This window comes from Apis dorsata, unplaced genomic scaffold (assembly GCF_000469605.1).
Source record: "Apis dorsata unplaced genomic scaffold, Apis dorsata 1.3 scaffold_859, whole genome shotgun sequence".
NCBI classification, from domain to species: Eukaryota; Metazoa; Arthropoda; class Insecta; order Hymenoptera; family Apidae; genus Apis; species Apis dorsata.
The window spans coordinates 157,800-169,409 of NW_006263980.1; the positions used below are offsets into that span (position 1 = coordinate 157,800).

The 11,610-nt window shown below is 24.8% G+C and overlaps 2 protein-coding genes across 6 annotated transcripts in view; one reads left to right on the top strand and one right to left on the bottom strand.

Moving 5' to 3' along the window:
* Window positions 1–2,232: 2,232 nt before the first annotated feature.
* LOC102674457 (conserved oligomeric Golgi complex subunit 4) lies at window positions 2,233–6,052 on the bottom strand. Of its 4 annotated transcripts, none has more exons than XM_006623261.2 (10): window positions 5,929–6,052; window positions 4,955–5,152; window positions 4,497–4,812; window positions 4,130–4,338; window positions 3,847–4,042; window positions 3,539–3,786; window positions 3,233–3,458; window positions 2,888–3,154; window positions 2,631–2,816; window positions 2,233–2,568 (listed from the first exon to the last, which is right to left on the bottom strand). In XM_006623261.2, the coding sequence occupies exons 3-10, from the start codon at window positions 4,797–4,799 to the stop codon at window positions 2,311–2,313; spliced, it is 1,893 nt and encodes a 630-aa protein (XP_006623324.1). In that variant the 5' UTR covers window positions 4,800–4,812; window positions 4,955–5,152; window positions 5,929–6,052; the 3' UTR covers window positions 2,233–2,310. The 4 variants fall into 4 exon arrangements, with proteins under 4 accessions (XP_006623324.1, XP_006623322.1, XP_031369892.1 ...); XM_006623259.2 differs by having other exon boundaries at window positions 4,497–4,871; XM_031514032.1 differs by lacking the exon at window positions 5,929–6,052 and adding an exon at window positions 5,235–5,392 and having other exon boundaries at window positions 4,497–4,871; window positions 4,991–5,152.
* Window positions 5,971–11,610, top strand: part of LOC102674230 (broad-complex core protein isoforms 1/2/3/4/5-like) — an 8,874-nt gene continuing 3,234 nt past the window's right edge. Inside the window, exons 1-6 of one of the 2 annotated variants that reach the window (XM_006623257.2) lie at window positions 5,971–6,441; window positions 6,700–6,894; window positions 6,980–7,177; window positions 7,293–7,803; window positions 7,879–7,938; window positions 11,294–11,603. In XM_006623257.2, coding sequence (XP_006623320.1) covers window positions 6,709–6,894; window positions 6,980–7,177; window positions 7,293–7,803; window positions 7,879–7,938; window positions 11,294–11,514 — 1,176 coding nt within the window. In that variant the 5' untranslated portion in view covers window positions 5,971–6,441; window positions 6,700–6,708 and the 3' untranslated portion in view covers window positions 11,515–11,603. Of the gene's footprint in view, window positions 6,442–6,699; window positions 6,895–6,979; window positions 7,178–7,292; window positions 7,804–7,878; window positions 7,939–11,293; window positions 11,604–11,610 lie in introns of those variants that run through there. The other variant, XM_006623256.2, reaches the window with a different exon arrangement.

Below are 11,610 nucleotides of genomic sequence, written 5' to 3' on the forward strand. Positions count from 1 at the left end.
TATCAATGCGGAACTTTGATAGATAATTAATACGAAATTTTATAGGATTGAAAGAAAGCTATCAACGCGACTTCGTATTCAAAAAAAGTCATCGATGAACTTTGTGTAATCCAAAAAAACTGTCATTGTCGGATATCGTGGGATTCAAAAGGAATATTAAAAAAGACTTAATGAAATTCAAATGTTAGCGAAATAAATTTTTAAAAATATAAAAAATTATTGAAATTAAAATTAAAATTAAAAACATCTCATATTGTGATATTGTGAAATTTATCAAATAGAGTTAATAGAAGTGTGTTACTTAATGAATTTTCTAAAGAAAGAATCTGCTTATTTTTGTTTTATGCATTTACATATATATATAATATTGCTATATTAACAGATTCATGATATGTTCAATGACAAGTTCAACAGACACTATGATATGTTCAATGAAATTGGCAAACTATATGTGAATGAAATGGAAATAGAAAATATATTAAATAGAATTCTTTTTTTTAATCGAGTATCAATCGATCAATCATTCAAATATAGTTATATATTTTTTCTAATTATTTATTAGCAAAATCTTAGCAATTTTGTTTTATACTTGCAAAGTAAAGTATATGAAAATTTTATTTTTTCCAATTTTTACTTGATCAAGATATCACGAATAAAATATAATGAATAAAACAAATGTCTATTTTTCAAAAAATGCTAATAAATTTTGCTTGATAAATTTTTATTTTTTAACAAATCAATATTGTATATGTATCATAGTCTTTATATAAATAAAATGATAAAATGTTAAACATTATATAAATTTTTTATACTTTTAAATATCGTGACATTTTATTTCCAATAGTTTAATCCAATAGAAAAGAATTGTTTGGCAATCATAAGTCCATATTTTTTAATTATCGGCAGAATATAAGATGTTAAAAATATAAATATATACATATTGTAAATTAAAAACTATATAACTTGGATTGTTATGAAACTTAAAAATAAAGCTTTATTATTAAAAAATTTTATTCAAAAAAAATTATTTTTTATTATTAAATTTCATATATGAAATAACTATAATAATAAACAAAATATTAAATTATTGATATTAATTTATAAAAAATTATATTTCTGATAATAAATTAAATTAAAATAAACAATTTTAAGTAATACTGATAATATTTAATCAAGTAGAATAGATTTTTTAATAGATTATATATTCTGAAATATCGATCGCGTAAAAAATCAGTATTTCTATATTTTATTTCTATAATTTAAAACGGTAAATATATAGCAAGAATTATATTTAATTTAATCAAAATTTGATGAAATTCCTAGATTTTAAAAATAATTTCTTTAATGTAACTCCACATTATAATAAAATTGTCAATCAATTACAAACAGAAAAAATATCAGTTAAATATAAAATAATAAATTAACAAATTTATTTTAACAAATTAATGATCAGATAAAATTTTGAACTTTGTAACTTATTCAGCTCTAAATGTATCGTACTAACTAATGTTATCTCTTTAGTATCAAAAATATGTCTTTAAAAAAAAGATAAGATGGAATAAAATTTGAGAATTATCTTAAAAGCACTGATTCCTCAATTTTTTTTATTTTATTATTTTAAAATTTTATTTTAAAATAAAATAAATTTTATTATTTTTTAATTTTATTTTTTTTTATTTTCATCATTTTATCATTATTTGTTTTTTTGTTTATATTTGTTTTTGATATATGATGACCACAGAAAATACAATGTATTAATTGAATATATATTTTGTTTTTAAATTACAATGTAAATTTTAAAATAAAAAATATAAATATTTTAATTTTATTTAAAATAATTTAAAATATAATTTAAAATATAAATATTTTAATTTTTATTTTTTAATGTTTTTAATGTTCAAGATTTTATAAAACATATTTTATTACATTATGCGAATATTTTGATGTGAAATTTATAATAGAATATATGTTGTAATTCTTGTTAATAATTTTATATTAAAATCTAATTATATAATTATAATTCCAATTATTATTAACATTGCAATTATTTTGAGTCGAATTGATAATTTTAAGAAAAAAATTTAAATGATAAGGAAATTATTTTTCATGTAAAAAATAATGAAAAAATGCACTAAATATTAGTTTGTGCTTCATTTATGATTCAATCTTAAATCAAAATAATATTTTAAATTTTTATTAATTATAAATAAAAATATTAGAATGAATGTTTGTCTCGAAATTTTATTTTTATTGACTATTTCTTATATTTTTTTATATACATATTAATAATATAATTGGATAGATAAAGTTTTAAAGTTTTAATCTTTTTACATCTTCTGGACGAAAATCTATTCTCATAGAAGCAATACGTCGAACTTCAGCAGGTGTTAATCTCCATGCTATTGCATCTGCACCACAATAATCTGCTAGTTCTTCCACTTTTTCAACACTTAATATAGTAGCTATTTGAGTTAATCGTGCAAACTTATCACGTACAGACCAAGAAGTAACAGCAGCTAAGTAACTTGCCAATGATCTTATTTCTTTATCAAGTATGAGACCTCCCGCCTAAATAATTTAATTGATTATTAAAAGAAATAAAATAAAGAATATCATAAAAATATACATACTCTGTTAAATGTAGATTTCAATACAACTTTTTCTAATCGAGCTGTGACTTCAGCAGTAAGAAGACCAATTAAGGCATCATAATTAGATGTTGTCAAACTACCTTTAAAACTTTGAAGTAAACCTTCTAAATTCATAATTAAAGTTTGTACAAAAGGTTCTTCCGTTTCATATCTTAATAAGTCATCCTATGAAATTTTACATATTTAATTTTATTCTTTTATATATTATTACAATTATATATTAATATAATTTTTACCTCGTTTATATGATGATCTACAGATAAAAATGCATCGACCCAAGGTGTGACTCTTGGTTTGACGGCGCTTATTCGCAATTGTTCTAAGCCATAATCAGTAACAGCTCGCAAAATCGACATAACACTTTTTAAGCCAGACAAGCAGCTATCGATTTTACCTCTATCTTTATTTTGCATATTAGGAAATGTTGCATCTATTTCTGGACTAAGACTTTTACATAGCGTTTCGACATACTCAATACTTACATCAGTATTATTTAGATAAGCCTATATTATATAAGAAATGTATAAATTAATTAATATGTAACAAATATTAAATAATTTCAACATTATAATCAATTTTACCAAAAATGTTAAACGTGCGAGTTCCGTATCTGAAGTCTGTAAACGACCATGTTGTATACTTGTTGGAAGAAGAGCATTATAAGCTTGTGTTAAATCTAAATATCCTGCTGGATAACCTTGTCGTAATCGATTTCGTAATCTATTTGCAAATTCCCCTTCTAATATACCACAAGCCATATTAACAACAGCACAAACACCATCTATACTCCAACTTGACATAGAACGCCTATATGTGAAAATTTTAAAAATATAACAAGTATATATTTATGATGTAATACAATATAAATTTTTAAATTTTTTTAATACCTTATACATTTTTGCACTATAAAGAATACATCATCAACCATACTAGATGTTTGTTGATCTTGATCTAAAGTATCCATTCCTAATGCTTTATTTACACTTTCTTCAAGAAAATATCTTTCTAAAGCAAGATAAGCACTTAGAAGTTCTTGCATGCCATGTGCTAAATCAGAATTATTTATAATATTTTCGAATTCACTTATTAAATCTTTGTATTGCATATCATTTGTTGCGCTAATTTCGATATCATTCTATAATAAAAATATAATAATGCCATACAATTTTTATGTTATAAAAAATATTTAACTTACTTTAACTCTTCTTTTTAAAAATCTAATGTATAATTCTGCACGTGAATGCATTATAGTAATTTCTCCCAATAATAAATCAAAATCTTTAGGATCTGCCCTTTCAGAATTTGATTTTCGAACATGTTCATTTACAATCTGTACTTTTTTAGATATATATCGGTGTTTCATAAATTCTGCAATAATCTTTTTAATTTGTCTAAATTTGATATAAGTAATATAAAAAATAATGTTATTTTTAAGAATATACATAATTTTTTTATATATATTAGTAGAAATAATATACCTATCACATTCTTTTTGTAAAATAGAAATAGTCATTAATAATCTTCCAGGACCATAATATGTTTCAATTATTGGTTGATGTATTTCCACAATACGAGCAATTCCTTCAAATAGTAACGTCATAGTATCAGAAAAGATAACTGATGCTCTTTTATCATTACTTTTTATTTCCAAAGCTGCTTTTAAATTTTTTTGAGCTGTTTCTTGCAACTGAGTTAATTGAACAAATTATAATGAATAATATAATATATGATAATGAAACGAATTATAACAAAGTAAAAAGTATTAAGAATATATATATATGTATAAAATTATATAAAATATATAATATTTGAAAAAAACCATATAATTTACATATAATTTATTACCTTTGTGCATAAATAACTACAAAATTTTTTAAGACCTTCAGTATGCATTCCTAATAAAGGAAATATTTTAAAAAATCTTTCAACAGATGCAAGATCTTCTGATTTTACTGCTTCATCGAATTTATGAGTAACTACAGTTCTAAGTTGTAATGCAGCTTGTTGTAATGTAATCAAAGAAGAACTGATATTAGTGTGATCCATTAAAATGTCTTCAGCTGTTCTTTCTAATAATTGTTGATCCATTGATAAATAACGATGAACATGTGCTGCACCTTGTTCATAATCTTCATTGCGTAATGCCATAGCTACTCCTTCACTACATAATTGTAAGTCAAGAATGTCATTAACACGTCTTTGACATTCATATACTCTACTCTATAATTATATATATAATTATATATTATAAATAATAAAAAAATTATTCTTAATCGTATAATTAATATTATAATTTAACTTACCCTTGCTAAATCTAATTGCCTTACTTTAGCACTTACATTTTCTGCTAATTCATTAGTACGTGTAATCATATTACAAAATTTTTCTCCTTCTGTACGTATTACAACTACATTAGGTAATACCTTACTTATATTTTGTAATTTCGCTTCTACATGACATTGTCTTGAAAGTATATTTTCTAAATTTTTTTCTATTTTAACCTGCAATTAAATAATTATTTTTTTCAATAAGTATGAACTAATTTTTAAAAATATAAAATAAAAATATTAAATTTAGAAAAACCTCATCTTCTGATAATTTATTAAGTATTTGAGTTAGATTTTCTTCATTTAGAGATAAATCCATGATACACATTGTATTAATAATGATAATAGTAAATTATAGAAATATTGATTATAATATAATAAATTTATTAAATACTCTCAAATTTATATTTAAAAACAATTCCAAACTTAATTTCATTAAAAAATGAAATTTATATTAAAGATATATTATAAGAAAAAAATAATTTAATCATATATAATTAAAAATTTTTTAATTTGTTACATTGTTTAACATATTTAAAACTCAATATAAATGATTAGAAAATTTAATAATGAAGTATCTTTTATTTTTTTAAATTTACTTTTATTTCATTAGATTAATAATTTTAATCACTAAATTAATAAATGAATAATACAAAAATTATATATTTTCATTCAAATTTTATTATATTATATTTTTTGAATTATTTATTTATAAATATTTATTTTATTGTTTTCAAAGGGATAAAATAAATATAAAAAAATATATTAAAATTGCATATTAATAACTAAATCAAATTATTATTTTTTTATAAAAAAAAAATGTTCTGGAAAACTTTTGCTACATTGATTAATTTTATCTATAAATTTTTATAATATAAAATATAAATAGACAAATAAAAATTGAGATCAGTTACAGATATTCATGAATATCAGTATAAATGAAAATTCACCAATGACAACGCCTTTAAGGTATTCTACACATGTATCGAAACGTCCCACGCATCGCGCGTGGTTTCTGTAGGAAGTTGAGTTCTTTCCGCGCATCTTACGCGTTTTCCTGAAGGAAAATGGCTACCAGCTGTCATTTAATCGAAAAGTGTAACTTGTAAAGTTAGTATAGGATTGTGTGAAAAATTATTTAACGTATATAAGATTACTTGGCGTGATGCAATTACATAACGTTGAAATCGTTTAGTTGATCGACGCCACTTTTCATCTCCATGCAGAACCCGTGAAACTTCTACAGTGCCATGAAATTTTATTCCAATTTACTGTTTACAGTTTTTATTTTTTGCGAAACATATCAGGACTAACAAGTCAGCGCTATTTCTCCATTTTATAAATAATTTAATCATTTTAATAGTCATTTTACAATTATTATTGAAAATTTAACTGCGCTATAAAAGATTACAAATTTTTTGATCTTACATTGTTATTTTTGGAGCACATTAATTAAAAATACGGTAAATTATTGTTTATGAATCTTAGATATAAATTTGCGATATATATATATATATATAATACATATATATAATATGTATATGTATATACATATATATATGTATATATATATACATACGTACATATATATATATATATATATATATATATATATATTTTTTCTAATTATTCTTTTTTATTTTTTTTTGTAATTATATGTATTTTTTTAACATTCTTAATATGTTCTTTAACATTTAAGCAAAACTCTTATATTATTTCAGAAAATCAGCATGGGTTCGAGTCAACAATTTTCTCTTAGGTGGAATAATTATTTAAAACATATTACTTGTGCTTTTGACACATTAAGAACAGAAGAAGATCTTGTTGATGTAACTTTAAGTTGTGAGGGAAAAAGAATAAGAGCACACAAAATGCTTTTATCCGCATGTAGTACATATTTCAGAGATTTATTTAAGGTAAACTGAAATTAAAAATTATTATTATATTATTATATTAATTCATCGATATTATCATATACCAAAAATATTATTTATTTTATAGGAAAATCCATGTCAGCATCCTGTTATAATATTTCGTAATGTAAAATTTGATGATTTGGCTGCATTAGTTGATTTTATGTATCAAGGTGAAGTAAATGTGGTTCAAGAACAATTAGCTAGTTTTTTAACAACTGCTGAACTACTTGCTGTTCAAGGTCTTACAGATGGTACAGGAAAAGATAATGATAGTTTAGTAGAGGTATGTTTCACATTGTTATTAAATATAACAAAATATTTCTATTTAAATTAAAATGATATATTTCATAATTGCTCTAAATGCTCTAAAAATATATGGTTTATGATTTATGTTTTAGGATGACATAGAAATTCCTAATGAACCTGAAATTCAACTTCAAAATGCTTCTAGTAAAACTGCAACAGATAAAAGAAATAAATCACCTTCATCTCCAATGCCTTATCACGCTGTCGATTTACAACCTGATGCTCCGCCAACTAAAAGACGAAAATGTAGAGAAAATGCAAATACAAATGCAGATAAGACTATAAGTAATGCTTTATCTGCAAAAGATTCTGAAAATAAAACTTCAGAAAATCAATCAACAACTGGTTCAGATCCTGTTGAAATAATTCCTCTAATGCCAAATTTAAAATTGGAAATGCCTGAATATCTAGTACAAGATGGAAGTAGCTGTAGTTATGAAGAACAGAGTTTAGGAGACAGTTCGCTAAATAAAATTGGTATAGAAGATACATCATCTAATACTCCTGATCATGATCAGAAGCCTGATATCACTCAAACATTTTACTCAAGTAATCAATCTACTTCAGATAGTTTGGATCTTAAACATCAAACAGCTGATGTTGGTAAGACTTTTATTATTTTTGTCTTTTTTTAATATATATAGAAAGATATTTTGTATAATTTTGTTTGTTAATTAGGACACTTGCTTTCAAAACCTAGTACTTCTGGAGAAAGATTAACGCAAGAAGCAGTACAGGGTAAGTGGTTTCGTTTAATTTATTATTTATCTTACTTCACTATGACATGTGATTTGATGCTATGCCATATCTTTTAATATCTGAAAAAAATTTTAACAATTACTATAGAATTATAAAAAAAATATCAATAAAATATAAATAATATAATTTCTGTATTTTACTATATATAATAATTTTAAATGAATATGATAATATTTAACGCTTATTAAAAACACAAAATTTTATTTTTTAATTGAAAGAAATGGCGTTGCAAACTAATTTTGAATTTTGTATCCATATATTATTAATATTGATACTTTATGTTTAATATTCAATTATTGATAAGATAATATTTTACTATTTTAATATTATTTATAAATATGAAAAAAAATCACTTCCTTTTTATCATAAAATTATTCTTATGTTATAAAATTCTATGAATCGTTTATAAATTGAAATAGATTATTTGAATATGGATACAAAAATGATTTTTAGTCATATCTTTAAATATAACTTTCATTTACTTTGATTTATTATCGGAATTCGATAATATATGCAGACTCGAAGGAAAATTAATTTTATTATAGTTAATTTAAAAGATAATTGCGTGAACTTTTTATAATATAAATCATATAAAAATTCATTATAGTGTATAATTTTATATTATTGTTACATATAAAAAATTTGTTATTAATTCATAATGAAAAGATATAGAAAAAAAAGAATTCAATTATTATTTATAGTTTCAATTAGATTGGGCAACAAGAAAATAAGAAACTTAATAAAAATTTTCATTTTACAAAGTTTTATTTGATAATCATTTATTTTTATACAAATATCAGGATCGGGTTAATCAAACGATCAGTATAGTAAAACATCTCGATACAAATATCTTAATTAAAAAAATTATTTAAAAAAGAAATTAATTTTTTTGTTGTGAAAAAGTGTTACTTTATTTCTATTAATCATTTAACCGTACTATAGTATACAATATGCATGGTTTTTGGATGTAAATGTATAGGCACTCGGGTGTAGGTTGAACTGTAGATATTAGTAAGCATTGCCAAGTGCTGTATGTGTGCCGACAATCATCAACATTCCCTTAATAACTCGTATAAAGCCACCACTACGTTCCTTCCGAGCACTAACTGTAAGCATATTTCTATGTATACACTAAAATATCTTTCAACGCTGGTATAAGATAACTTCTTTGAATCCGCAAAATTTTTACAGGACACGCACGCACGTGTGTGATGCAAAATATCTCACATGTCGATATCACTTGCATGCAAATTTAATCTTAAATTAGTTCATTTTCTTACCAATCACGAATAAATGTAATTAAAATAACGATAAAAATTGAAAAAAAAAAATATTTAACAATTTATATTTATTTATTGTGCAATTTTATATACTAAGTTTAACGTATAACGATATTATCAATATATATTTGTTATCAAATCAATATTTATATCGTCTTTTTTTAATCTCTCATTTTCGTTATAATTTGTAAAATTTTATCGTTTGATATTTAAGATTAATTTGCAAGCTTGTATTCATTTTTTATATAAGAAAATTTTGTAGCCTTGCAAAACGACTAATTTAAAGTAGTAATGGTGGTGGTGCTGACGATAATGGCATGTTAACGATTCTTTTCTGTATTCGAATACATCTTATTACTTATTCCTTCTTTTTATATATATATATATTATTATTTATTTTCGTAAATTAGAAAAAATCAATATGGGTGCGTGGATATCCGATATATTCAAGTCGAATCAATAAACTTTTCGAACATGTTTATTTCTTATTTACTGAATTTTAATCGCCTGTGTAGGAATGTCAAAACTAATTGTTCGTCCGTTCGTAGCATTATTTTTCGAAGCATTATAAAATTCGAATTGTTCTTTAAATTATTTTTAACGCGACCCGATCCGAAATACGTTTAGCCTGTTTAAAAAGAAATTTCGGCAGGTAGGTAAGCAGAACATCTTTATGTTTATCATTTGATTGTTTCAAGCAGGAGCATGAATTATTCGAATAAGCGCGAAATTAATAAGTAAAGATAATTACATTTTTGCGTGCGTATAGAATAGAATATGAAAACAGAATTTCTGGAAGAATTTATCTTATGAAATGTTTCGTTCGAAAATAATAGAAAAATCGAATAATATAAATCGAATAATCGTGTACAATTCATATGTAATTTTTCAAGCGTATAAATAATAATTATTGTAAATAATTGAAATGATACAAGAATCGATGTTTGTTGTATTATTGTTATATTAACGCGCGAAATTGATGCGATCGAATTGATGCCCTATATTATTTATTAAAACTATTGTGTGTGTGTGTGTGTGTGTGTGTGCGTGGACTACTTTCCTTTACTCGCACAATAAGCGCTTAACATCTTATGACTCACGCGATTCGATATAAATTGTATAATTGTATACCGACGCATCGTTCTCCGTCAACAAATTGACATGCCGAATCGAAGAATTGCATTATCTATCAAGACAACAACCAATCTTCCGTCGATCGATTTTCTTCAAACTTATAACCGCTATCGATACACGAATATTTATACGGAATATTGTTCTGTATATGAAAACGAGCAAGCAACGTTTCATAATATTTTCCATCTTCTAAGCACACATTATTATTTCGCGTTTTTACGCGAAGATCGTATTGAAGCGCAAAAAATAAACGTGCACATGCCCGAACAGAAAGTAGAAAGAATACGAAAAACGAAAAAAAAGAATATTTCCAATCGACCGAAGCACGTATCCAAGTAAAAATATAAAAAAAACTAGAAAACTAGAAAAAGAAAGATATAATGTAAAGAAAGACGTGAAAAGAAAGAAGCTGATTTTTTCGATAATAAAAAAGAAAGGAAAAGAATGATTCATCGAGGATTTAATTTTTGAGCGTAAAGGAGAAGCATTCGCGATGAAAAAAAGAAAGAAAACAAAAAAAAGTATATAGAAGCAAAGTGCGTTGCAACTTGAAAGGAATGGAGGGAAACTAGGGAGAGAGGGGTGAGAGAGAGGTAGGGAGTGGAAGGAGAGAGATTCGATCGACGGTCCGAGAAGAGAAAGGAGGAAGGAAAGAAGGGTGATGGAGAGAAAGAGAGAGAGAAAGATTCGGCTAGCACCTGGCAATGCTACATTTCCATCTAAATACACGCATACACGTACGAAAATATACTCGTGGGTATTGGTATCGCTGATACTCTAGACTGGCTTTTCACGGCTACGGGATTGGTTGGTGCTGGGATTGGTCGTTAAAGAAATTTTGTTTACTAATGGTTGGCTGCATGTGCACATATACTTAAGAATTGACTAACCGAAGTGTTTGGCCAATGTGTTTTCTTCAGGAGGGATTACGTACGTATCTGGTCAGCCGCATAGCCTCAGCAAAGCAAACGGCCACGGAAAAGTATGTGTACACTGCAAGCAGCGCGGAATAGTCACATCACGTGGAAAGCTCAGGCAGACGCGCTTCAAATGTTGGCCCTGCAATGCCTGTTTGTGCCGCTGGCCATGTTTCGTCGATTTTCACAAAATGCGCGCCATCCCGCACATCCCGCCCCCATAGCACCAACTCGCCCCCTCCGATTGCCCACAGTTAATATCGTTACTCGACTAATTGTACCCTTCGCTTTTTCATTTTTTTTTTTTTTTTTTTTTTTTT

What these genes read in the sequence shown, in the direction of transcription:
- LOC102674457 (XM_006623258.2), bottom strand. Translation starts at nt 5,306, where the DNA reads ATGTGTATCATGGATTTATCTCTAAATGAAGAAAATCTAACTCAAATA. An exon ending in GGCAATTAGATTTAGCAAGG is followed by an intron (nt 4,872 to 4,954) that starts GTAAGTTAAATT and finishes ATATAATTATAG; the next exon opens with AGTAGAGTATATGAATGTCA. An exon ending in TCGCACGTTTAACATTTTTG is followed by an intron (nt 3,155 to 3,232) that starts GTAAAATTGATT and finishes TATATAATATAG; the next exon opens with GCTTATCTAAATAATACTGA.